The sequence below is a fragment of the Amia ocellicauda genome, chromosome 21, assembly GCF_036373705.1.
Source record: "Amia ocellicauda isolate fAmiCal2 chromosome 21, fAmiCal2.hap1, whole genome shotgun sequence".
Classification (NCBI taxonomy): domain Eukaryota; kingdom Metazoa; phylum Chordata; class Actinopteri; order Amiiformes; family Amiidae; genus Amia; species Amia ocellicauda.
In genome coordinates this window covers 4,826,623-4,850,682 of record NC_089870.1, presented here as the reverse complement: position 1 = coordinate 4,850,682, position 24,060 = coordinate 4,826,623, and the positions used below count along the sequence as shown (strand labels likewise).

At 37.8% G+C, this 24,060-nt stretch overlaps 1 protein-coding gene across 1 annotated transcript in view; it reads left to right on the top strand.

Annotated features, from left to right (window-relative positions):
• The first annotated feature begins 822 nt into the window (after positions 1 to 822).
• The window catches only part of xgb (x globin), a 34,256-nt gene continuing 11,018 nt past the window's right edge, over positions 823 to 24,060 (top strand). Inside the window, exon 1 of the mRNA XM_066694241.1 lies at positions 823 to 2,070. Coding sequence (XP_066550338.1) covers positions 1,901 to 2,070 — 170 coding nt within the window. The 5' untranslated portion in view covers positions 823 to 1,900. The remainder of the gene's footprint in view (positions 2,071 to 24,060) is intronic.

Genomic DNA, 24,060 nt, shown 5'->3' with positions numbered 1-24,060 from the left:
ATTTCAGTCCTTCACGGCGTAGTGTGTTACCAATTGTTTTCTTGGTGACTATGGTCCCAGCTGCCTTGAGATCATTAACAAGATCCTCCCGTGTAGTTCTGGGCTGATTCCTCACCGTTCTCATGATCATTGAAACTCCACGAGGTGAGATCTTGCTCGTTTCCTGTATAAAAGACACCCGGGAGCCAGAAATCTTGCTGATTGATAGGGGATCAAATACTTATTTCCCTCATTAACATGCAAATCAATTTATAACTTTTTTGAAATGCGTTTTTCTGGATTTTTATGTTGTTATTCTGTCTCTCACTGTTAAAATACACCTACCATTAAAATTATAGACTGATCATTTCTTTGTCAGTGGGCAAACGTACAAAATCAGCAGGGGATCAAATACTTTTTTCCCCTCACTGTATTGGATATAATATTGGAGCACCTACTAGATTTTAAGGCATGTTTTAGAAATCCTCTGACATTTCCAAATGCATTAACTGTCAGTGAAAATCAAACATGAAAACGATTTTATTTAAATTGAACTACCACAAAAGTACTGAAATAAAATGTCTTATGCGAAACAGTATCCATATAACCTGCCCAAATATTTTATGGTTAACTCAAATGTAAATGATGATGTCTAATAGGAATTTAACATACAAGCTACTGTTTATCCAGCCTGAAAACATACAATTTTGTATACCAGAATACATAAATATGTAAAAGATGCCTAACAGATGTTTTTAGATGCCTAAAACCGAGAGAGGTATTTGTAGGAACATTAGATAGACCCTTTGCCTGAGAAATGAATCCCATATTTAAGAAATTAATTTGTCTCAAAACACGGATTCCATAGACTTCATGAGGGGTGACACCACCTGACACCAAACTCCAAAACCAACATGTGAACACCCAAAGTGTCAAACACAGCACTCTCACCATGCGTTTGGCAGATTTCCATGTCATGCACTTACAGGTTTCTGGGCTCTTTTGTACAATAACCTAGCAGATCATATTGCCAGAGAGATCAGCTTCCCCATTTCTGAGCATGGCACTCATCAGAAGACGAGAAGGGAACGGAGACAGCGCATCAGTTTTAAAGCAGTTACACTAAAGTAAGAGACCTGAATGTACACCGTGTGGAGAAATGTGCTTGAAATGCGCATCCATAAATCGTTTGGTTTAAGACTGTATTTGCATTTGTTTCAATTTAAATGGAAGAATAGGGTAAATTGAAGACAGTTAAAACGTCATCTTCGCACAGCACAGTGCCTTGTTTTTGTATTTTATCATGAACGGAGCATGAACCTCGGCTCTCTGCATCCCAGCTCGCCCGCCTGTGAGGGACGGAGTTGTAGACATTCATAATTCATTAGACGGTGATCCGTCGTGACGATGCTATTCAGAGGTTTGTACCTATGAAACTGTGACGAAAGTTGCTTCCTGCATACCTAGATGTTTTGGTGCTTGGAAGATTTTTTTGCAATTGCATCTCCCGAATGAACACGACATTTGTGCATCTGTTGAAGAATTACACATCGCTAACCATCTGGCTCATCTTGGATTTAAGTGAATTTCTTTATATGCGCAATTTTCTATTTAGGATTCTGATACTACTCCAGCAATACAATATTCCTGGGTGCTTGGTTGATAAATAATAGTTTTGGATTTGCACTCCGCCTCTACCATGTAGGGTATGAGTCTCTATTAAGAAACAGTTTTGAATGTTGTTTTATTAGGCATTGATACCATTAACGCATGAGTGCAGCCTCAGAAAAAGTTCACACAGATTAAGCGGTGCGGGAGTCTGCTGCACTACAGTATCATATCTTTCTGTCATTTCACATTAAGCGTCATTTCAGAAACAGTACTTTTATGATCGCCGTGCTCTGCATAAAGCAAACAAAGGATGGGCTGCGCAATATCGGGACTGGGGCTGGCATCTAAGCCCGCAGAAGATGGCACAGAAGAGGACGCAACGGGTCCGGAGCTCAACGATCAGCATATCGACTTGATCAAAGAGTCTTGGAAAGTGATCCAGGAGGACATCGCCAAAGTTGGGATCATCATGTTCGTCAGGTGAGTGTCTCTGCATGAAATAATCACCATTGCTTCAGGGTCAGTGGCATAGCAAAACCTTTAGGATTTGTATCAAACATTTACACAATCATCAGGATGTGTCGTCACTGTTATTTTAAAGATTTGTTGTTTCTACACGTTATTCAAGCATGATGAAAAACTGAAGAATGTTAATTGAATTTGGTCTTTTCATATTTAGTTAATTCGTTCAGAAACCATGCATTCGATATTGCTGTTCACAGTTCACTGACTTCCTACATGCATAAAGTGTGCGGTGATTATGTGCCATCATGCTGTTGTCTACCTTGAAATCTTGCAGGATGAACATCCCTGGGGTTATCCAAGCAGTATTCTTCTATACTGCTCAAGCTACGACAGGTGGCTTTTCCAAATACACACATTCACAAATTAAAATCATAACTCTGGGCGAGTGTCAGTAAGAGGCGTCAGTTTTCATAAACACCTGTCTGTAAACAAATATACTGTGTGCATGGATTAAATAGATCAATCTTTCCCCCCACAAATAGCAAAAATATATATAACAAATGCAATACTGGAAAGGGATTAGGCAGGTAATGTTGTGGTGCAGTTAGTGTCCATGATATTTAACACAATATGCTGTTTGAAAACGTTTTTAAGATGCTTATTATGAAGACTTTCAATTGCATACTACGTTTTAACACAACCAAGCGATAAGTACTCTCTTTGTTTTTTAAAGGATTTTACTTGATTTGCTACCTGGATTCTATCCATCCTAGAAGGAGGAGTGTTTTTAAATCTTAGTCAGACTATGCTACAGGCAGGTACAGTGTCCCCAGATAGTGGTATAAGGCTGTTGTTGTAATGCATTTAATGCTCTCTTAAAAGTGGTTCAGAAATGGGCTCCAAGCAGCAAAGTATTTACTCACTTTAATTGTAAAGCATGCATTATATATTATAAATCAAATAACCAGCAGGTTTCACTTAACATGTTGACAATATCTAAATGTAACATATGGACAAAATGGGGAACTATCATTTTGAAATTAAGTATACTTACAAAAGCTAGTTAATCACAAGGCATGTAATCCACTATGGGAGAAGGCAAGACATCACATTATGTAAAATACTCCTCCACCATAATCCTCCTTCTAAACAAAACAGTTTGTCACTTTCATAGCAGCTTTTTTAAAACAACAACAACAACAAAAAAGTTGGTTTCTTGGCGATGAATTTGAATAATTAATAAAGTCTTCTGGGCCAAGGAGTTGTTTACACTGAGAAGAGACAGAATTAGGGCCACATTAAAAAAACATAATGAAAAACCATTCCTTTTAATGGCTCTGCGAGTAGCATTAAAACTCCCAATGCTGAACGTAAACTGTGGCAAATACACAGCTGACATGAAGCAGCATTGTGTAATGGACTTAAGCTGGTGATTTACAGCAGACTTTGCTATTACAGCTTATACCGTCACCCGGGATCCAAGATTGATTACACCGGCGTTCCCAGCACCGAGAACCACATTTTATCATTTATGTGACACACCTGGTACACGCTCATCAAGACAGGTCTGTTGTCTTGAAGAAATTGATGATAATGTACTAATGCATCATCTTCAGCCTCATGCTTCCCGCTCTTGGCACTATCTCTGGGTACACCGTATGCCTTGAATCAGATGCACGGCCTGTACAGACCTACTGACAGACAGATTTGAAGGCTAAAAGTCGGCTGGTGCTTTCTGTGTTCGGAGGTCTGAGTCAGTGTTCTCAGTTTGAGTGAGATTTACAGCATGGTTTTCAATGCCAACCTTCTCAGTGCAAGATTCACACTTGATGTGTGAGGCTACAAGAGGAAAATCTGTAATTACCCCACCCCAACATCCCCCCCACACATACACATTCTAGTACAGTGGTATTATTGTGGTAAAATGCACCCGGTATCTTTATACTGTGGCCAGGATATTTAGTATTCTCAATTAAACACAAAGCACATTGAACACATATGATCAGTATAAAGGGTCACTTGTCTTTGAGAGATCCTGGGCTCCTAAAAAATCATTAAGTATAATTAATTAAATCCCTATGAAAAGCTGAATTATTTTAAATGCTACACCACCCGATTTTCCATTCAGTCAAGGGATGGTTTACACTGCAATGATATTCCACCCTACAGAGGATACATATAACCTGTGCCTCTTCTATTGAACAGCCTAAACAGTCAGGGAACTAACCTCCGTGCCCTGTTGTTTGTAGGATTGCTTTTTCACCAGGTAACCTTCTGCTCTTTACTCCTCTAAAATGAGAAACATGATTATATAAATAGTAACCAGGTATCCAGGTGAGTTGGGGGCGGACTATCCATTATTACAATTACTTATGATTTGAAAGTGTGGGCTCATAAAGAAGTCCAAAACCTTTACGTATATTCTATGTATGTATGCATGTATAGAAAATGTATGACCTTCATAAAATGCCCTGTCTGAAAAAATACAAACTTATCATGTTTGTATCATATTATCATATATTACTACTGTTCACAATAAAATAATTTGTTTCATGTTCAAGTGGCTAATCAGGATTTCACAAACATGTTCAGAAAGTGCAGCAAATTATTATTTTTCACTTATTATAATCATAATTTGATGCAGAGAAGGCAGAGTGCCTCTGGGGAAAATAAAATCTGTCGGGGGGAGGGGGGGTGCGGGGGTTGAATGACAATAATCAAGGCCATTAGCAATATGAGCCTCCCACAGCATTTATAAAGACATTTGCCCTGATTTGTTAAGCCATCGATGTTAACCCTCAAATGTGATTTAGCTGAAATGTAATTAGGACAAAATGCCTGGACCAGATCACATACAAAACCCTGCTGTCTGGCTGTGATCCTCTCCAACTGGAGGAATTGATTTTTGCACAGTTGCTGGTAGGCTGCTATTAAGTGATTATGAGAGTCAGATTTTTCACTGTCCAGTTCAGGGGTGGGGGGTTATACATTTAGTTGTTTGATTTGATTGAGGCAGATTTATGGGGAAATAGCCTTTGTTTGTGGAATAAAATGTGGGCCTATATCAAAGCCACCGCAGTAAAACAAGCAATCTGTCATCTATGTTAACATTAGATTCTGGTACCCAAGATCTGATATTGGATGTTGAATGTCTGGGTCAGTAAACGAGCCACAGAGATGAGAGTGACGGCTCTTAAATTGGATTTGTGTGTCACTATGAACAGACATAAAGAGGGTTTGCCACACCAAGAGAAGACAGCAGGTCAATTGGTTTAGTGCTTACCCTGACAATGCCAGTGCATGACCATTTGGCCACTGAGAATGTTTTTGGCATGGTATAACAATATATAGAGAATTTACTTTTGTATTTTAATCAGGTCTTGTTGGAGTGATTACCTCACTTTGCTATGATTCAATAAGGAAAACAGCAGTATTAACCAAAACATATCTTCCTTTTGTGGCAGGCAGGGGACCATATTCAAATATTTAGCCCCAGGTTATGTTTATACCTGTTTTTACTTGAATACATTACATACATATCTCAGTAAAAATAAATATGGGACTACATTCTGCAGGTACTTTTATAAAGGTAGTTTTTAACTTCTTGTTGTGAAAACTGTTTTCGTTTTAACAGAAAGGTTAGTATGGCAGTTACTTCATGAAATTGCCCCAGGCTTGTTGACTAAAAATAAAGAGCTCACTATAAGAATGGCAGGCGAAATCATTACTCATGTTTTGCAAGCACATCAGCAGAACAAAAGACAACAGTTTTGTTTATGTTGTGGTTTCTTTTGAAGTAATCTTAATTCAAGTAAATAATTCCGTTACCCACCCTCACTCTTATTATGTGTTAGAGTGGTTGGTTTTGTCAGTCTTTTAGGGTTATAGAATAAACAAGCAACAGGCTGGGGCTTTCTGTGAAACACTGTAGCCTTTTGGGAAAACATTTTGGTGACCCTCCCAGGCACTCATTAATTTGTAAAGCCATTAAATGATGATAGCATGTCTTTCAACTGTTTTTGCCTTCAGCCCTGCATCCTCTTCTACTTTAACCCCCTATAAGTTGGGCATATTTTATTATTTTCTTATAAGACACAAGTTTCCCTTTCTGGTGCCCAAGACTAATTTTGACCCATTATTTACTTAAATCTTTCAGCCATCAGCAACACAGACACACAAATAGTGGTAATATAAAACAGTATTTTAATATAATATACCTTCCTGGCCCAGCATTAGAATCTTAAAAGAAAATAAATTTTGCTACTAATTTCTTAATCATTTTAGAGGAAGTACATTCTACTTGAGGTGTTATGTGTCACAGGAATATGTTTGAACACATGGCAACCGACAGGTATTTAATAGGGAAATAATTAATCATGTACTGTAATACACGCCATTATCCACAGAGACAAGAGCGTGAACTCTTGGTGTTGTAGAGGCACTTACAATTGAACCTCAGGATTATGTCTCATCCAGGGACACAGCTTATTAAACCAACCCGTTTTTAAGCTTAAAATATCGTGCAGCTTCACTGGAGAATTAAGAAAAGGTCAGCTACTCTCATTTTTAAACGATTTTGCATTAACTGTGACATTTTGCACACAACATAATGTGTTTGAACAGAATGAGACTCAAAAGATTAGTTAGCACTAGGAGGAAGGTTTTAAGTCATATAAAAAGATTAGTCAACTTACAATTCCCGTTGGAACCTGTGTCAATAGGACTAGTGCGACAGAATCTGAACCGCGAAAATGGCATTTCTAAGAATGAACTACTGCTTGATCAATAACTGTATTAACAGAAATGAGAGCAGCTATCTGTGATTTAGAAGATTTTTGAACCTATTTTGGATACATCTGTGACAGCATTTTAGGGCTGTAGCTATCGATTAATATGATAATAAATTATTCTATACATATAATGATTGATTATTCAAATAATCACAACAACAAAAAAAACATTGTTTTATTATCAATACATTCTTATGGGGTCCTGGTGCCAACATGGCATCCTATTCTCGAGTTCTCTGAACTCTAAATACAGGGCTCTGATTTCCCTGAGGAGGACTAGACATTTCACATTACACTTAACCACTTCAACTCTAGATGAAAAAATAAAAACCCTTCCCAGGTACTAGATTTTGAAAAGAATGATAATGATTTAATGCCTGAAATTGCTTTAAAATATAAATATATGATGACTGAAATACAAAAAAAAAAAAATACAATTGTGTTTTTCATTAACCCTTTATGCTCCTGTTCACTAAATGTCCAGGCTCAGTAAAGAGATAAGTACAGGGTTTTGTGAACAAAGAAAACAATGCAAATTCATTTTTTTTGTTTACAATATTATACTTTATAATAAATAACGAACTTTTGTAATAAAAAATATTAAATCAAAAATATTAAACAGACTGGCACACTAATAATACGCAATACACTGGAACTCATCTGAAAATAATAAACAATACACTGAAACGCAAATTAAAATAATACACTGAAACGCTGTAATAATAAACAATGAACAGTAATTATCAACTAAAACTCAATCTCTATCAAAACCTGTGCAATCAGCGGCTTGTTCTGTGCACTGTATTGAAATGTTGAATACAATAAGCTTGAAAGACAGCGCTGCAGATGCGCTGCAAATGCGCTGCAAATGCGCTACAGGCTCCGGGCAGCATTGTGATGGGTCTGGCTGCCGCAAGCGCTGCTTCATTGCCTTGTATTCAGCACTGTTTTCTGAACGTATTTCGCCACAGCACTGTATAGCTCTTGGAAAAAACTACAACTAAACAAGTGCAACTAATAGTAAAATTGGTAATTATATTTATATACTTGTAAAAGGTAAATGGATTACCGCAATAGACGGAAGACTTCTAGACGCGCACACGTACATGGAGACTCTAAACAACATGCGATTGAATAAATACATGGCATGATCGCGGTCAATTCACATTCTACAGTATCATCACTGGCTTTGGGAATGACATGAAACTACATGGTACTGAGGGTTTTCATTTGACGTGCGTGACTACATCATGGTATTGAAGTGGTTAAATGCTCAGTCCTGTTGTCCTCCAGAGTGCCCAGAGCCTACATATGTTTCAAAACTCTATATCCAAAATTCTGCGTAGAATTTGACATGCCTGAAACGTGCACATAATGCACGTGTCTTCCATCGTGGCACACATATGCACAATTTAAAAATTATTTTACACGTAAAACTGAGTTTCCCAGTTTAAATCAATTCATTTGTTCAATGCTGCGACTGTCGGTGCACAAGCATTGGCGAGAACAGTTTCGTTGCTTTCGCCCGAGTTTTGTTTCGTGCAGTGGCTGGCTGCGACGTGCAGGTTCAGACATTTTTCCAGTGAGGCGCACAGATGGATTACACACCAAGTGATGCATTACTGCCACCTCCTGCTGTTGGGAATGAAACAGTTGTTCTCACACATCGCTAGGAATACGGGCCAAGGATATTAGGCGATAGGGCTAATATCAAGGATATTAATAAGAACGCCTAAGATAGAGGTAATGTAGCTAAATGACTATTCGACGACATATTCGACGACTAAATTGACTAATCGTTGCAGCCATACAGCATTTTAAACATTTTAAACAAGAATCAATAAAAAGTGACCATATAGGAGTTATAGGTTCTGACAATTAATTTGATGAACACGTCAATCAAAACAAGTCTTCAGAAAAAGCGTGATCCGGAGTGATCCAGACAGCACTTACTGTATGTCAATCTGCATGAAGCAATATTTCAGTGCAAATTTGCCTCCTATTGAATGCCTGAGCTCTTTATCTGCCTAAAAGCTATTAACTCTCTGTCAAAGAAAGTTTCAGAGATTCAGAAGAGCCAGAAAGCTCCCGATTGCAGAGGCTGACACTAAGCAGAAACAATGATAATCTACAGTAAAAATAATATGTTTTATGCCTATTATTTCCTCTCCAATTTGAGTGTACAGTCAAGCATGAAAAGGCATGGAAGCCAGGGCTGACTTAATTGGAAATAAATTAAAGATGCATTTGAAACTTCTGTCAAGTGGAGAATTTATAGCGATTGCACAGCAACTAGAAGAAAGGCAATGTTTGTCTTTGTGCCGCCACCACCGCTATCAGTCAAGGGTAGAGAATGCTTGGTGTTAAAGCCAAGCCCCAGAGCTCATTGGTTTGGAGATGTGAACTACTCGTTTTCAGCCATCCCTTCTGTTTGTATCTCTTTCTCAGCCTTACATGGTCAGATGTGTATTCAATTGTAAATACAGATCAGTCTTAATTATACAACTGGCTTCCTCCCATAATTCTCTTTTAAATCTCCCCTTTCTACATTTCTCCTCCACATTTGTAAGTATGGGACATACTTGACTCCACATCAAGCAGTTACAGCGCTTTAAACTTGCTGCAACAACGAAGACAGATTGCAATAATATCCAGACAGTCATTCAACCACATCCATTTATTCGGGCAGCATTCAAGTATGACGTAGCCACCATTGATGTGCACTGTGCCCTCGCCGAGGAAGAAAGCTTCAGACAAAGAAACTGAAAGCAAAAATTATATTAGTACAAAGAGACAATTAAAATAATTTACTTTTGAATTGTTCACTTTCAAGTTGTCAGTGAGGAGGTTTATATGTGTGTCTTAAGAATGACACACACACATGTTTTAGCTGTCTGCAGCTGCTGCCAGTGGTTTTAAAAATGAAAAAGAAGAATGGCAACAAAAGGGACCGATGTTTGATTACCCTGCAACTGGAGGAACTGTTTGGGTAATACATTTAGGCTACAGAAAATAGGTGGCAAAAAAGTCAAGGAGCGTTAAGCAGTCACTTAGATTTGGGAAATGCTTCCCAGAACAAAAAGACCAGACAGGTGAAGAGACTGACCTTAAAGCATTTAGTTCAGGTCAAAGGAGCCAGAGCTCTGAACAACAGGCTGAACGAAAGGCATGTCACAGAGGAGTACAGATGTACAACATGGTTTCTGTCCAGTTTAGATCTCATGTGATCCCTTTTGCCTCAGTACCTGAATAAGATTCATAACGTTAATCTTCGCTCACTCTTGCCCCAATAAATACTAAGCAAATCAAAGCAACAAGTGCAATAAGACAAAAACAACAAGGAAGGGGACGATAAATGCACTATAGTATACAGGAGCTGTCGTTTCATTGTATGTTGCTTGCGTCCTTTTCAAACAAGGACAAGAAAAGAAAACTGCCTAGAAATGATGCACACAGTTATATATAGATCATGAGAAAGAAAAACACCAGCTCAGCATAGAGATTATTTGCTTCTTCGCTACCCTTGAGGTTTTCTGTCCCAGACTACACAAAAAAAACTTTACTATAAAAGCAATAGAACATGGAAATATGTGATGACAGTGTACAATGAAGCATCTGTCTCATTAATTCTTGCTTGTAACACAGTGCTACAGGGTAAGGGTTGAAGCTGAATCAGTGAACCCACAGTCTTAGTAAGCACATCAGAACTAGATATGTGCGAGTCCTATTTGAAATAAACAAGGCCTGTGTTCTACTTCTGACTAACTCAAAAATACACCACCAACAAAAAAAAACAAAGCACATAAAAGGGGCATCCCGAGGCATGAACTGACTAAAGCAACACAGTATAATTGACAAACTCCTTTCCAAATGTGTTCCTTTCCCTTTGTTGTTTCCATAATTCCTTCAGGGTCCAAGAAAAACAAAGGGGCCTGTATCGGCTGGTATTGACTTGCACTGATTAGAGTTGACACATTATGCCACTATCTTAGATCAATGACCAGTTTGTCTGGATTTGATGTTCTGTGTAATTGACAGCACAGATTCACTTAAATCTGACACCCTGTGCCTTCACAGGAGTCAGACAACCACATAAAAAACCCTTTTGTAGAGGCCAGGCCATCTGCAGTTACATCTACTGTGGTTCGAGAAATAACAATAATGGCTTCTATTGAGGTGCACACATTTAGCACTGGTACAGCCAACAGACAATCTAATATGATGACTATATAGTGTTTTTTAAAACACGAGATTGACACGATCTAAGTATTTCAGGGAGGATATGACTGAAGTGAGCCACACTACCAGTCAAAAGTTTTAGAACACCTAAATGTTTCCAGTTTTTATTGAAATTTACACAGTTTAATGTCTCAGTGTACTCTGAAATTAAAGCATTCTGAAATGGGGGGGTGGGGGGATACTTGGTCTGAGTAAGAATATAAAATCTCAGAAAATATTGACAATTATGACATATTCTGGAACGAGACAGTCTACTGATCAAAACAAGACCATCCACGTTTTGGTAGAAGCAACACACATCCATAGAGAGCTCAAAATGTCAAGATGGAGAACTCTGCGTTTCATAGAACATCAAATTATATGCACTGGATTAATCGTTAGGTTGTTTTGAACAAAACAGGCCTATTTGCAAAGAAATCCGATCAAAACTGAGTGATCTGTGACCGTTTGAATGAGACCCCAGTAGCAGACTACGCGTTTACCCCCTTGGGCTACTATGAATGACGGCGGGCGACACGGAAACTGTAAATCGCATGTGTTTGTGAATGAAACACACTGGTAGTAGCTTACTGCTTACGTTTGTAACATTTCAGGTTATTCACTGGACTTAAATTTCTATAAAAACTGGAAAATTGGGGGGGTTCTAAAACTTTTGACCAGTAGTGTACATCTGTAGCACCTTTCAATAACAATATTCCCCTCGCTGCCAATCTTTGTTTTTTTCACATTTTAGAGGAAAGGTCTACCTACTCACTGTGCCATCAGCATCTAGTTATCTTCAACACTATGCTGGAAAGTCTATAGAGGCACTCTGATTGCATGATCTTGGATCTCTAAGCTCTATCTATTATTAGTTATTTATTGGCAGAAGCCCTTATCCAGGGCGACTTACAAAACACAAGAGCAATACAAAGTGAAATAGTACAGTACAGTTAATGCAGTTATGACTAATGTTGCATTATGGGTATTAAGGAAGGGAGCCATAACACAGTTAAAACCTCAAACACACTGGTTGTCATAGAAGTGCCTTCTTTGTTTGATTGAAAAACTAATGTGTGCCTAATGGCTTTTTAATTACATTAAAATGTATCTTAGTGATATTTTAATTACCCGATGAAAGTGTATTGATGCTCTACCATGGTTGTTTTTAGTTTTATTTCCTCTTTTAAGATTAGAACAGTGCATAATGGGAAATAAATATTTACCTGTCACCATTAAGAATTGAATTACTACTAGTACTGCTTCCCACCAATGATGAGGTTGTTTATTTTATTCCTTCTGCAGCAACACCATTAAACTTAAGGCAATACCAACGGGAACATGAACTATTTTGTGCAGCTCACCACAGACTCTTAGAGATTAAGTTTTAGCAAATAGCCTGACTTTATAAGGTCATATCTGTATAACTAATAAAAGGTTAAAATGTTGGCTGTGGCTCCTGTACAGCTCTCTTTCAGACACTGTCAGTAAGATTAACGACTGCTTATATAGAGTTAAAAAACGTAGAGTCTTGGTCCGGGAGTGCGGCTTGGAAATATACACATATCGCAGAAAATAATGAGGTTCTTCCGTACACACCTCTGGGCCTGTCAGCCATAGCTCTTTTGACTGCAGTGGGAGACAGATGGGACAAAGTTGTATAAGGCAATGCTGCTCTTCGTGGATGTATATGAGGCTATTAGTTGATGTGTATTGACATTCTCGAATATAAAGATAAACTCATTGTATGTTTCTCCAGCAAGTTAAATAAGGTTGGGGTTTAAATCACCAAAATGTAAGTTCCATTTAGCTCAAGATATTTTAATTGAATTATCAAATACTTAACAAAACATGCAATATGTCAGATTCTGAAATGAGTCAAGCTCCGACTCTCATTTTGCAGGATGGCAAGAACATGCTTACATTTCCCAAAACCTTTCCATTCCTTACCCACCTACAGAGACACCAAAAAGCATTCTTTAGCTTAGATCTGTATGACCCGTATGAAAAGGATTAAAGAACGACAATTACATCCAAAATGAAGCATTTAAGTTCTGAAACTTTCCTGTCACATTAGTCTCCTAGGCACAGGTCCTTGTTATAGAGTACTACCTGAATACTATTGTCCCAGTGAAACATTCATCATTATATAGATTACATAAATGTATGTATGCATGTGTGTTTTCCAATACATTTTGCCTTAGAATGTATCTTTTGAGAATTTCTCAAGAAAAAAAAGGCAACCTGTGGATTGACAATTTGTATTACTGAACATTTATTAGGGTGGGACTGCTTTTTTTTATTGCATTTATTTTCTTTAGGTAAGTTTACCGTGTTACATTTACCATAGAATTATTGCACTTCTAATATGGCTTTTACTACACTAGTAGCATAGTTTTCCAGTGGGTTCTCATGATTTTAACATGTCTGCATTGTGTTTCACTACACACATAAAGTACACAACATCTACCACAACAAATGTGCCTTTATCATTTATCATGGTTTGCATGCTATTCCCGTGCAGCGCAAGACAGTTGTTATGAACAAAACTCCCATCCAATGTTTCACCAATTGTGGGTTTATTCATTAATACAAGTAATTACATTTTTCTGTGTGAATTTTCCTGGCATTTTATGTAATTTCACTTAACTTCTTCTCTGCTGTCTAACTCACTTTGGAGTTCAAAGCCAAGTTTATGTTAACTGTATTTAACAAGTTCTTGGCTTAAATCTAATTGTCTGTCTTTACAACTATTTCTGCTACACTGACTCTTTTTATATGTTTATTAATCTCTCAGACCAAGCGTAGACAAATTATCGAATGTATTAAACTTTATGCATGCATGGTTGGGCATTACAAAGGGATGCTAAAACACAATGAAAACACGGCAAAGCATAAAAGATTAAGAAAAAAGCCAGTATAAAATAATATAAAAGAGGTATTAAAAAAAATAAGAGGTACTTTGAATATCTAGAAACACAAGCATCCTGGTAAAGCATAATTACAGCATTGTGAAGGACAAAAGATCAGGTGAGGGTGAATGGTAAAGTGCAGTGTAGAATTAGTTTGTAAAAGAACAAAGAAAAAAGTGAATAAGATTTAAAAGTGGCTACTGGAGGGTGACCTAAAGAGACAGGCATCTAGGGCAAAAGTCAGCATGTATTTTACATGTTCGCATGTACGTTTTCTGATGTTTTTATACCTTGATCAGTAATCTTTCAGAGAAATCTAACTATTGCGCAAAACATCTCTGTACAGTGTTTTTGATCTCCCAAGAAACAAATCCCACAGGATGCTGGCTGTGAAAGCCCACGAGGCCTCCAAGATGTGATTCCAAGACTCGATTAAAATGTAGTGGCAAAATAACGTCAATAAAACACACAGCCCCAGAGCAGGCCAGTGAAATACAGCACAGCAACATTGATGACAAAAACATAACTCCTCCGGTCTGCTGCTTCTATGCTATCCAATTTAACTGTAATTAGTTTTGCTAATCTCACAGCTGATAGTCTTTTTTTTCCTAAGCCAATTCAGCAATCATTCTGTCTGTTTGTGGAGACAGTAAAAAAAAAAAAAGAGTCCCTGAAAACAATTAAAGTATGTTCTATTTGCCAGCACATAGTGACCATTCTTGTGGAAGGGGCAGCTGGAAGTAGTGTTGTAGACATGTTGTTTTAAGACATTTTACATGTTTTAATCCTGTCCTAATTTAATTCCATTTTGGTTTCGTTTTTGATATCGGTGTCAGTTCTCTCAGGTTGCAGGCAATTCTATAACAGTTGTTGCAATACAACTGAAATATTTCTATTCTGAAGGTAATAATAGCCCCTTCATGTCATTTTTAGACAGGCAAATTGCAATGTAGGAATTCTGTTACTATTTCTAATGACCTTTTAGTTTAAAGTAGCAATCTTCTGCCTTTCATTTCTTTTCAGTATAATTATATAAAATAGGAAAATATTTGAACTCATTGTATGTTTCTACAGCAAGCTAAATAAGGTCAAGGTTTAAAACGCCAAAATGTAAGCTCCATTTAGCCCGAGATATTTTAATTGAATTATTAAATACTTAACAAAAGATGCAATATGTCAAGATTCTGAAATGAGTCAAGCTCTGAGTCATATTTTGCAGGATGGCAAGATCATGCTTACATTTCCCAAAACCTTCCCGTTCCTTACCCACCTAGAGACACTGAAAAGCATTCTTTAGCTTAGATCTGTATGACCCGTATGAAAAGGATTAAAGAACTACAATTACATCCAAAATGAAGCATTTCAGTTCTGAAACTTTCCTGTCACATTCATCTCCTAGGCACTGGTGCTTGTTATAGAGTACTACCTGAATACTGTAGTCCTTACGAAACTTTCATCATTATATAGATTATACACCGATCAGCCATAACATTATGACCACTGGCAGGTGAAGTGAATAACACTGATAATCTCGTTATCATGGGTGGGCTATATTAGGCAGCAACATTTTGTCCTCAATGTTGATGTGTTTCAAGCAGGAAAAATGGGCAAGTGTAAGGATCTGAGTGACTTTGACAAGGGCCAAATTGAGATGGCTAGATGACTGAGTCAGAGCATCTCCAAAACTGCAGCTCTTGTGGGGTGTTCCCGGTCTGCAGTGGTCAGTACCTATCAAAAGTGGTCCAAGGAAGGAAAAGTGGTGAACCGGCGACAGGGTCATGGGTGGCCAAGGCTCATTGATGCACGTGGGGAGCAAAGGCTGGCCCGTGTGGTCCAATCCAACAGACGAGCTACTGTAGCTCAAATTGCTGAAACAGTTAATGCTGGTTCTGATAGAAAGGTGTCAGAACACACAGTGCATCGCAGTTTGTTGCGTATGGGGCTGCGTAGCCACAGACCAGTCAGGGTGCCTATGCTGACCCCTGTCCACTGCCGAAAGCGCCTACAATAAGCACGTGAGCATCAGAACTGGACCACGGAGCAATGGAAGAAGGTGGCCTGGTCTGATGAATCACGAGTTCAAGGTGTTGACTTGGCCTCCAAATTCTCCAGATCTCAATCCAATCGAGCATCTGTGGGATGTGCTGGACAAACAAGTCCGATCCATGGAGGCCCCACCTCGCAACTTACAGGACTTAAAGGATCTGCTGCTAACGTCTTGGTGCCAGATACCACAGCACACCTTCAGAGGTCTAGTGGAGTGCATGCCTCGACGGGTCAGGGCTGTTTTGGGGGCAAAAGCGGGACCTACACAATATTAGGCTGGTGGTCATAATGGTATGGCTGATCGGTGTGTAAATGTATGTATGCATACATGAGAATTTCTGTATTCAAAAGCATTGGATGCTAAATTGCTGACTGCGTAGTAACTAAAGGAGCCACAAAATATCATGCATCAATGAATTATCATGATACGATCTATCAAAATGCACAAGAGTGTATTATGCATTCTGTGATAGTTTTTAAAAGGCAGTAGGAAGGCACTTGTAGTTTGTTGCATGTGGTAGCTGTCAATAAAATGTTTGTATATTAAACCAATTCACTGTATTGCATCTAGGCCAAAGCACCATCACAACGTTAAAATAATAACTCTCAACAGAAATAAACCCTCTTAAAAAAATTGTTACAAAAAAAAAATGTAAAAAGTTAATATATGTACGGAAATAAAATGTTAAAACATGTATGTGTGAGGGAAAACTTGCTTCCCCCCACCCCTTCAGTCTTAAATTCTGGGTAGGTAAAACAATGGCTTTCAACACTGACTGTCAGAGGCCAGCTCGACATAATATTTTGATAGATTGATTTCCTCTGGGTACATGCCCTTCACACGGTCATCCGCCAAAATAAAACGTATTTAATTTTCACATTTTGATACAGTGATAGTGCAGCAGATTTGAAAGTCAGAGGGACATGCAAATTCCACGCAGCTTTTCAAGAAAAAAAAACAGAGGTCTGGTTAAAGAGGTACTGCTGGGAGGCTGTGAAAAATTATGCATGTGGGCAGATGCATCAAGTGACAAATTATGGTTTCCTCAGCTGTCTCCATTCGTGATACACTGTGTGTGTGTCTGCTGCTTCACTGAAGCTTTTTTTTCTTTGTTTATTTGTGCTACTGACTGTGAGCTAATTACAATAAATTAATGTATTAATTAATTATCTGTTGTTCACAATTCAACCAGTGTGTACCAGCAGGTGGTGACTGCTTCTCTGTACACAAGACGTACGATGCAGACACTTATAAGTGTATTTCACGGAAATCCAAATTACCTGAACCAGGGGCCGCACATGTGGTAGTTGTTTTCAGAGTAGATATATAAAATGTGATGCATCACTTATTTGTTAGCAATTCAGCATTGGAAAATGTGATTGAAACGTCAGTTTTTCCACTTTGCAACATTTGTTGGTGTCTACCTCTAAAAAGACATTTCTATTTTTGAACAAAAGACTCAATTCAGCCAGAATTCCATTGCAACAAAGGAAAGCATAGTGGATAAGTAGATAACACTGTACTGGATAACAGGTCTGTTTTCTTATTCAGAAATGCGGATTGCTTTCATGTGTGTTCCTCCTCAAATCAAGCTTAACTGCTCCAAATCTGCTATAGAACATTTATTGTGCACTTTATTAGCATTCAGACTATGAATAAGACTGTTCTGAGGTAAGGTAGAAATAATAACTTTTAAAAGAAATCTGTTTGGCAGAAAGAATATTAAATCCATAAAATAAAATACAATTCTGCTATTCCTGGTTGTTTTGGAAGCCTCTGATGTGAAGATATTTTTTGAGGGGGTTATTTAAAAAACACTTCCGTTGTGACAAGATTTCCAGCTGCACAAGTTTGTTTGTAGCCTAAAATGTGCTAAATGGTCTCTGAAAGGAGTTCGGATTTGGCCGTAGACCTACATCTAATTAGAGTTTTGAATGAAAAATGCAGATGTCAACATTTTATATGAGATTCCAATTTTAATCCAAGTGTTAATGAGTAAACAAATATCAGAGGCAATGTACTCTGTCCTCTCTACAGTCTTTTCAAACTGTAGCCCAGAGGATAAAAATGAAAAGGTTATTGCTTCATCTGCACAAAATACAACATAAGACATTAAGGGCTTCAGTCTCATCCAGTCTGTAGTGTTATTAGCTGAACATAAATTAAGAGCCACTTGACCAAACTTAGAACTGTTCTATTAAATAAAGGATGCTGGATGATTTTTCTATAGGAACTACACTGTATAATTTACCAAGCTGCCTAAAACTCATTCGCTTCCCTTTTTCAGAAGCTTCTTTCTGGTAAATTAATGGAGAATTTGATCAGCATTTCTTTCGCTCTACAACATTTCCCAGATATTCAGCATCAAATAATTATTCAGACCCCCAGCTGTTAATTCGCTCTATCCATAAAACACGTTCTGATATTACCAGTCAGTTGTAAAGTTTGATTCCTTTAGTCATTTACAACCTTTGCACTTCTCTTCAGATGCATCATATTGTTGTTATTATTTAAATAATAAAGTAAAATGAAGCAGGGTCATTTGAGATGGAACAGACCGTTTTTATCAAAAACATAATATCTACACCTTAAAAGGCACAGCAAAAAAAAGAATGCAGCAAAACTGGTGTATTTAGACACTTCACAATTCATTTCAGCAATCTATATATAATAACAAATAATTAAAAATAGAAAAACTATTCTGACCTATTTATTTATAAACCACCGGAAATGTGACCCATGATTGTGACACTGGTCTCTTTTTCTCAACAGAAATCCCCGCAAGAAGCAGAAATAACAAACCACTGTTACCCCGAACTTAACATAACAAGGCCTTAAATCAAACAAATACACAGTCAGGGGAAAATTCCTACAAGTCTGAGATATTTGTGTATAAATATTTGAATATGTTTGATAGTTTTCAGAAGAAGCACAAAAACAGAGAAGGACTTGTAGACAGATGTAATGTGATGATTGGGAAGGCTGAATGAGCAAGCTTGTCCTACACAGAGCAGAAGATACTGAAAAACACACACACACAAGAAAGGGAGATATTACAGTGAACAACCTGAAAAATACCTGAAAGACCAATTACATTTTGGATTCAGATTTTAAGATTCAGTGAGTATCTACCGGGTATTAATGAGTATTTATGAGACGCATTTGCAGCCATGCTTATTCACAGCCTCTCTTCTGACCTGTCTCAGTGAAGGGCAATTTACAACAACCCTCAAACTTACAAACCCTCAGCTATGGGGTGGCAGTGGAAACATCATTAAGGCACAACATTCCCAGAAACAGGGGTTCATGGTGCAGTGGCTACAGAGCCATTCCATACCAGGTTTAAATATTCAAATCAATCAAATATTCAGCCAAGGAAAAATACTTTCACGGTTTGATATCAAAATGTGGTGCAAGTCTGAGACCAGACACTAGAAGATATTTTCCCTTCAACTTTAGATAATGCTAGTAACATAAAGTGGGTGCTATGGATTTGATTGAGATTCACACTTGGATTTCAGCAAAAATTTGTGAGCAAGCAATGACACAGACTTGCGAGTGTGAATCAATAGTCATTCTTAAGGTGAGAATGCAGGGTATATGTCAATAAGACAGAGTGATCCTGGGGGGGAAACCAATACAAATCCACTTCTTACACCAGGTTCAAGCAAAGAGAATGGCTCACTTTGGCTTAAAGGAAGATCTGTGATGTGGAATTTTATTGCCACCATGTGTTACTGATGTTAAGGCTTTCTCCATGTTTCTGAACTACCATTTCCACTGTGCACTGTTCACTGTCTGCCCTGTTGAAAGTACTTTATTGCTTGGTAACATTAGCCTATGAAGCAACGTGTAAAGAGAGAGGAACTGCCCACTGCTGTACCACATAGTTCTCACTGCTATCTTCAGCACCAGAATAAATCACAGCAGGGCAAATCATAATGAGGTGAAAAACCACAAGGCAGTGACAGCGAAATGTGAAGGCATTTTAAAATTAATCACTTCTATTGTACGGAAGAATGAGGGGGGTGTACCACCGAAAAATCAAAAAAACAAAAAAAACAAAAACGGACTAGTTGGTGTTGAGAGGAAAATGAAACACCCATCACTCAAACTTCTCTCCTCCTGAGACTAAGGGTTCGGTTTCCAGCCACTCGTTTCTTTTGGCTCTTTGTTTCCAAAATGTCAGCTTCCAGTCCTATTATCAGAGCATTTGCTGGGAAGAAGGTTAAGCTCATTTGAACAGATGGTGGACTAATTCGATGCTGAGCACCCATCAGCTGGTATTTGCCGCTTCATAAATGTATGTATAAGGAATGCAGATGCATGCAGTGGCTGGGGACTTTGAAAGTCACATAACCTTTGCACAGTGGGACCTCACCGTGCAATCAGTGCTGCTTCATGGTCCACACCTATTAGAAAGAACTATGTTTAAAGATATCCATTCCACTGTATATGTTAATATCAACAGGTACTTCTTCAGCTAATTCAGTACAGTGCAAGGGATATTGCCACCTTGTGCATCATTGTTACCCCATTTTAAAAGTGAAATTATGATTTTCTACATTCTACATTTCTTCTCTGCAGTAAAAACAGCCCAGAGAGTTAATTTTAATCTTCGAGACCAGGATGTTATGCTTAGTTAAGGAAGGTGAAGACAGACTTTTACAAATTAAGGAAGTAGTAGACTGAGATCTAAATATGTATAATACCACCAACTAGAACTAATTAGAACTTTATTATGATTAGAAAAAGGAATGTGGGTATTTTTATCAATTAGAAATCACCATCTGGTGCCTTGGTATTGTATAGCCTAAATGTTTAGAAAACAGAATGAACAGACTAAACTACTCTGAGTTTTACCAATAAGGATCAGAAATAATATATTGGCAGTTCTTATAAATAGAGAGAGAGTAAATCAGAAATCTCTCATGACGACCTATCCTTAAAGTGAAGAGAAGGATAAGGGGAAATCAGTTAGCTTCTCAGAGAGCACACTGAAAATGGTGGATCTTAAAATGCAAGTATGGTTTTTAAATTGTGTTTTCTGTATAAAACAAGTTTGGTACATTAAATATTACAATCAGAACAGCTGCTGTGGTTGTGTCCATTAGAATTGTTCAACTTCCAAATTAATTGTTAAATTTTCAGCAGAGAATTGACCATAATAAAAATACAAATGAAAACGTGCCATCATACAAGGTTACACATTTGAATGAAACCAGTTTAAATACAATAATTTACAATATTATTTTTTTTTTAAAGGAGTCGCTTATGTCAATGCTTTGCATCTACAGACATTTTTTAACCTAGTCACCTAATATTACGACAGAGATATAAGGAGAATCAGTAATGCACTGCCATTGTCATCTTTTACAGAAATCCTTGCATGAAGAAAAGGCCAAGCACTGAGATGACACTCAATAAACAAAAAGAAAAAAAAGGAAAAACCTCACTGAACAGAGAGAAGTGAAAAGGTCTTGCTATGATATTGTGTTTGTGGAGATAGAGCTGCAAATATATCAACCTACTTCTGTGGAGAAGGACACTCAAAAAACGAGAGCACACAGCGACAGCAGCCATATGGTCTGTTAACGTTGCCCTCTGGCTTTACCATTGTTCACCATCCGGGTTGATAAATCCTCAAGAATGCCAATCAATCCAGTGCTTTTCTGTGTGCTGCTGTTTCTATCAGTCCATACTGTTACTGAGTTAAAAAATAGCTAGTATCTGGTGGAACATAACCTTCCAAATTAAAGTTAAATTCCAACATAATTTTCCAAATTAAAGTAGTTTTCATAGATGTAGAAAAAAGCAAAAACAAATCACCTGGTGGCAAGCAATGTTTTGGGATACATTTCACATTGTCCTAATGCAACAATGGCTGTAATAGAAGACCTGCACTGTCTTGGACATTTGCGGTGGAACTGGCCACGTTAAAAAAAAAAATAGGATATATTGCAGGGAACTTCTGGGCAGCATAGGTGACACAGCTCCGTGGGCCTTGACTGCCATGTCAAGATGAATGACAGCTCATTGACCACACCACTGTCACCCTAACTCATCTATCAGATATGGATGCGACTTGCATCTAGAACACTTTACAAAATCTGTGACGTATCCCTTACGTGCACTTAGCCATATTTTTCTGCGGTCTGATGAAACGGTGTTTGTCACAATATACAGTTTGATGTTACCATTATTTTTCCCCCTTTTCATATTTTTCTCCTCAAACTTTCCTGATGGTCTGGAGGCTGAAGAATGTTGGCATCTGTAAGCTTTGTCATGTCAGGTTACTTTCCACTAATTTAAAATGCATCACTTAAGATACTTCTAATGCAATGCAGTAGCAGTTTTATCACCCAATTAATGTGACCATTAAAAGCTCAAAAATAAAGCCACCCATTGAAGAGAGATACTTGTTGCATCAGGAATGTCTTGTATAGGACTGCACTTTTCGAGCATTTGAGAATAAAATAGTTTCTGCCCTACCCTGCTATAGTGGCCCCAATGTCATCTCTTGAAGTGCTTATGTGGTAGATGACAATGCTGTCAACACAGATGGATGGATCAAGATATAATCTCTCTTCTCTTTAGAGGAATACAGCAATCAGATTCTGTAGCAGCAACTGAAAGATTCAGAGAAAGTTAAATATTACATTAGCGATGTAATCGTATATTAAAATGATTAAACTACATAATAACTCAGCCACCAAGTTGTTGAATCTGCACTGTAACTACAGATATTTAAAAACACAAATTAAAAAAAATCTTTGTTTTGAAGACAAACTCTGGTAATTAAATACATTTTCAAGTTAACATAAGAGCAAATGTCTAAAACAAGCGTTCCTATGTGACAGTCATTATTGGAGCTGACAATGGACGCATCTGATTAATAGTCACAGAGTAGGCATTTCTGATAATCATGTCAGCTGTAATTAGGTTATCCCTTCTTCTCTGCAGGCTGTCCAGTGTGTGCTAGGCATGTAATGTTATCATACCTGCTCTGAATTTCAGTCTCAGCAACTCATCTCTTCCACAGAGTTGACACCTAGGGATTTTTTTATTAACATCCTTGCCTGGAGGTATTTATACAACTGACAAAACATAATTTGATTTGATTAACAAATTACTGATCAAACCTCATTTACCAAGCTCTGCTGATTCAATTTGATTTTCACTAAATCATTTTAGGTTGTTTTTTGGGTGGTTTTAATTGACTTGTTATGAAACTGTTAGTTGCAATTGTTCCATATGATACAAGAGCTGCTTCATTTCTCCAGCAGAGGATTATTGTTCTGTTCCCAACGACAACCTTTCTTCCATTTTACTATTTGACGCACCAAAATGAGCTCCAAAAGCTCTTTTGAAAGCCTTGTCTTTGGTGCCCATGATTTTAGCATTTTATGTGAAGAATACTACAAAAGATGAATGCACAATCTTTTCACTAAAACCTTAACTGACAATTCAGTGGCACTGCTTAAGTTTCACACAACCTTGTATTGGGTGGTAAGAGAATATTTTTTAATATACCAACAGTTTCCTTTTAATTGCATCAGCCACACTCCATCAGTGTTAAAGATGTAACATTATTGTAGTCAACTCTTTACCTGTGGTCAAAGCTGGCTGTTGACCTGACCTCGTACTCTCCTGCATTGATTTTATTAGCCAGCCTTCATGTTGTAGCAGGGCAGGGTAGAACTTTAATAGTGTGAAATATCTTCTCTGGGATTCTGTAATTAAACCTACTATGTTGACTGATTTCTGTGTAATGTAATCTCTTCCCCTACGATAGAGAACAGAGAACCTTGGTTTGCAGTCTCCTCGCAAATTAAGCAAAGGTTGATTTTATGTTCTAGAAAGACTAAAAAGGTTGCTGAAGGCAAACTGTATGTATACTGCAAAATAGGAGAGGATGAGGCAATCCCTGTGAATCTGTTTGATAACAAGGTGTACACCATACCAGTATTTCATCTATGCCTTGTTCACTTCATTTAACAACTGGCATCCCAACCCAACCCAATGTGCAAATGAGCTT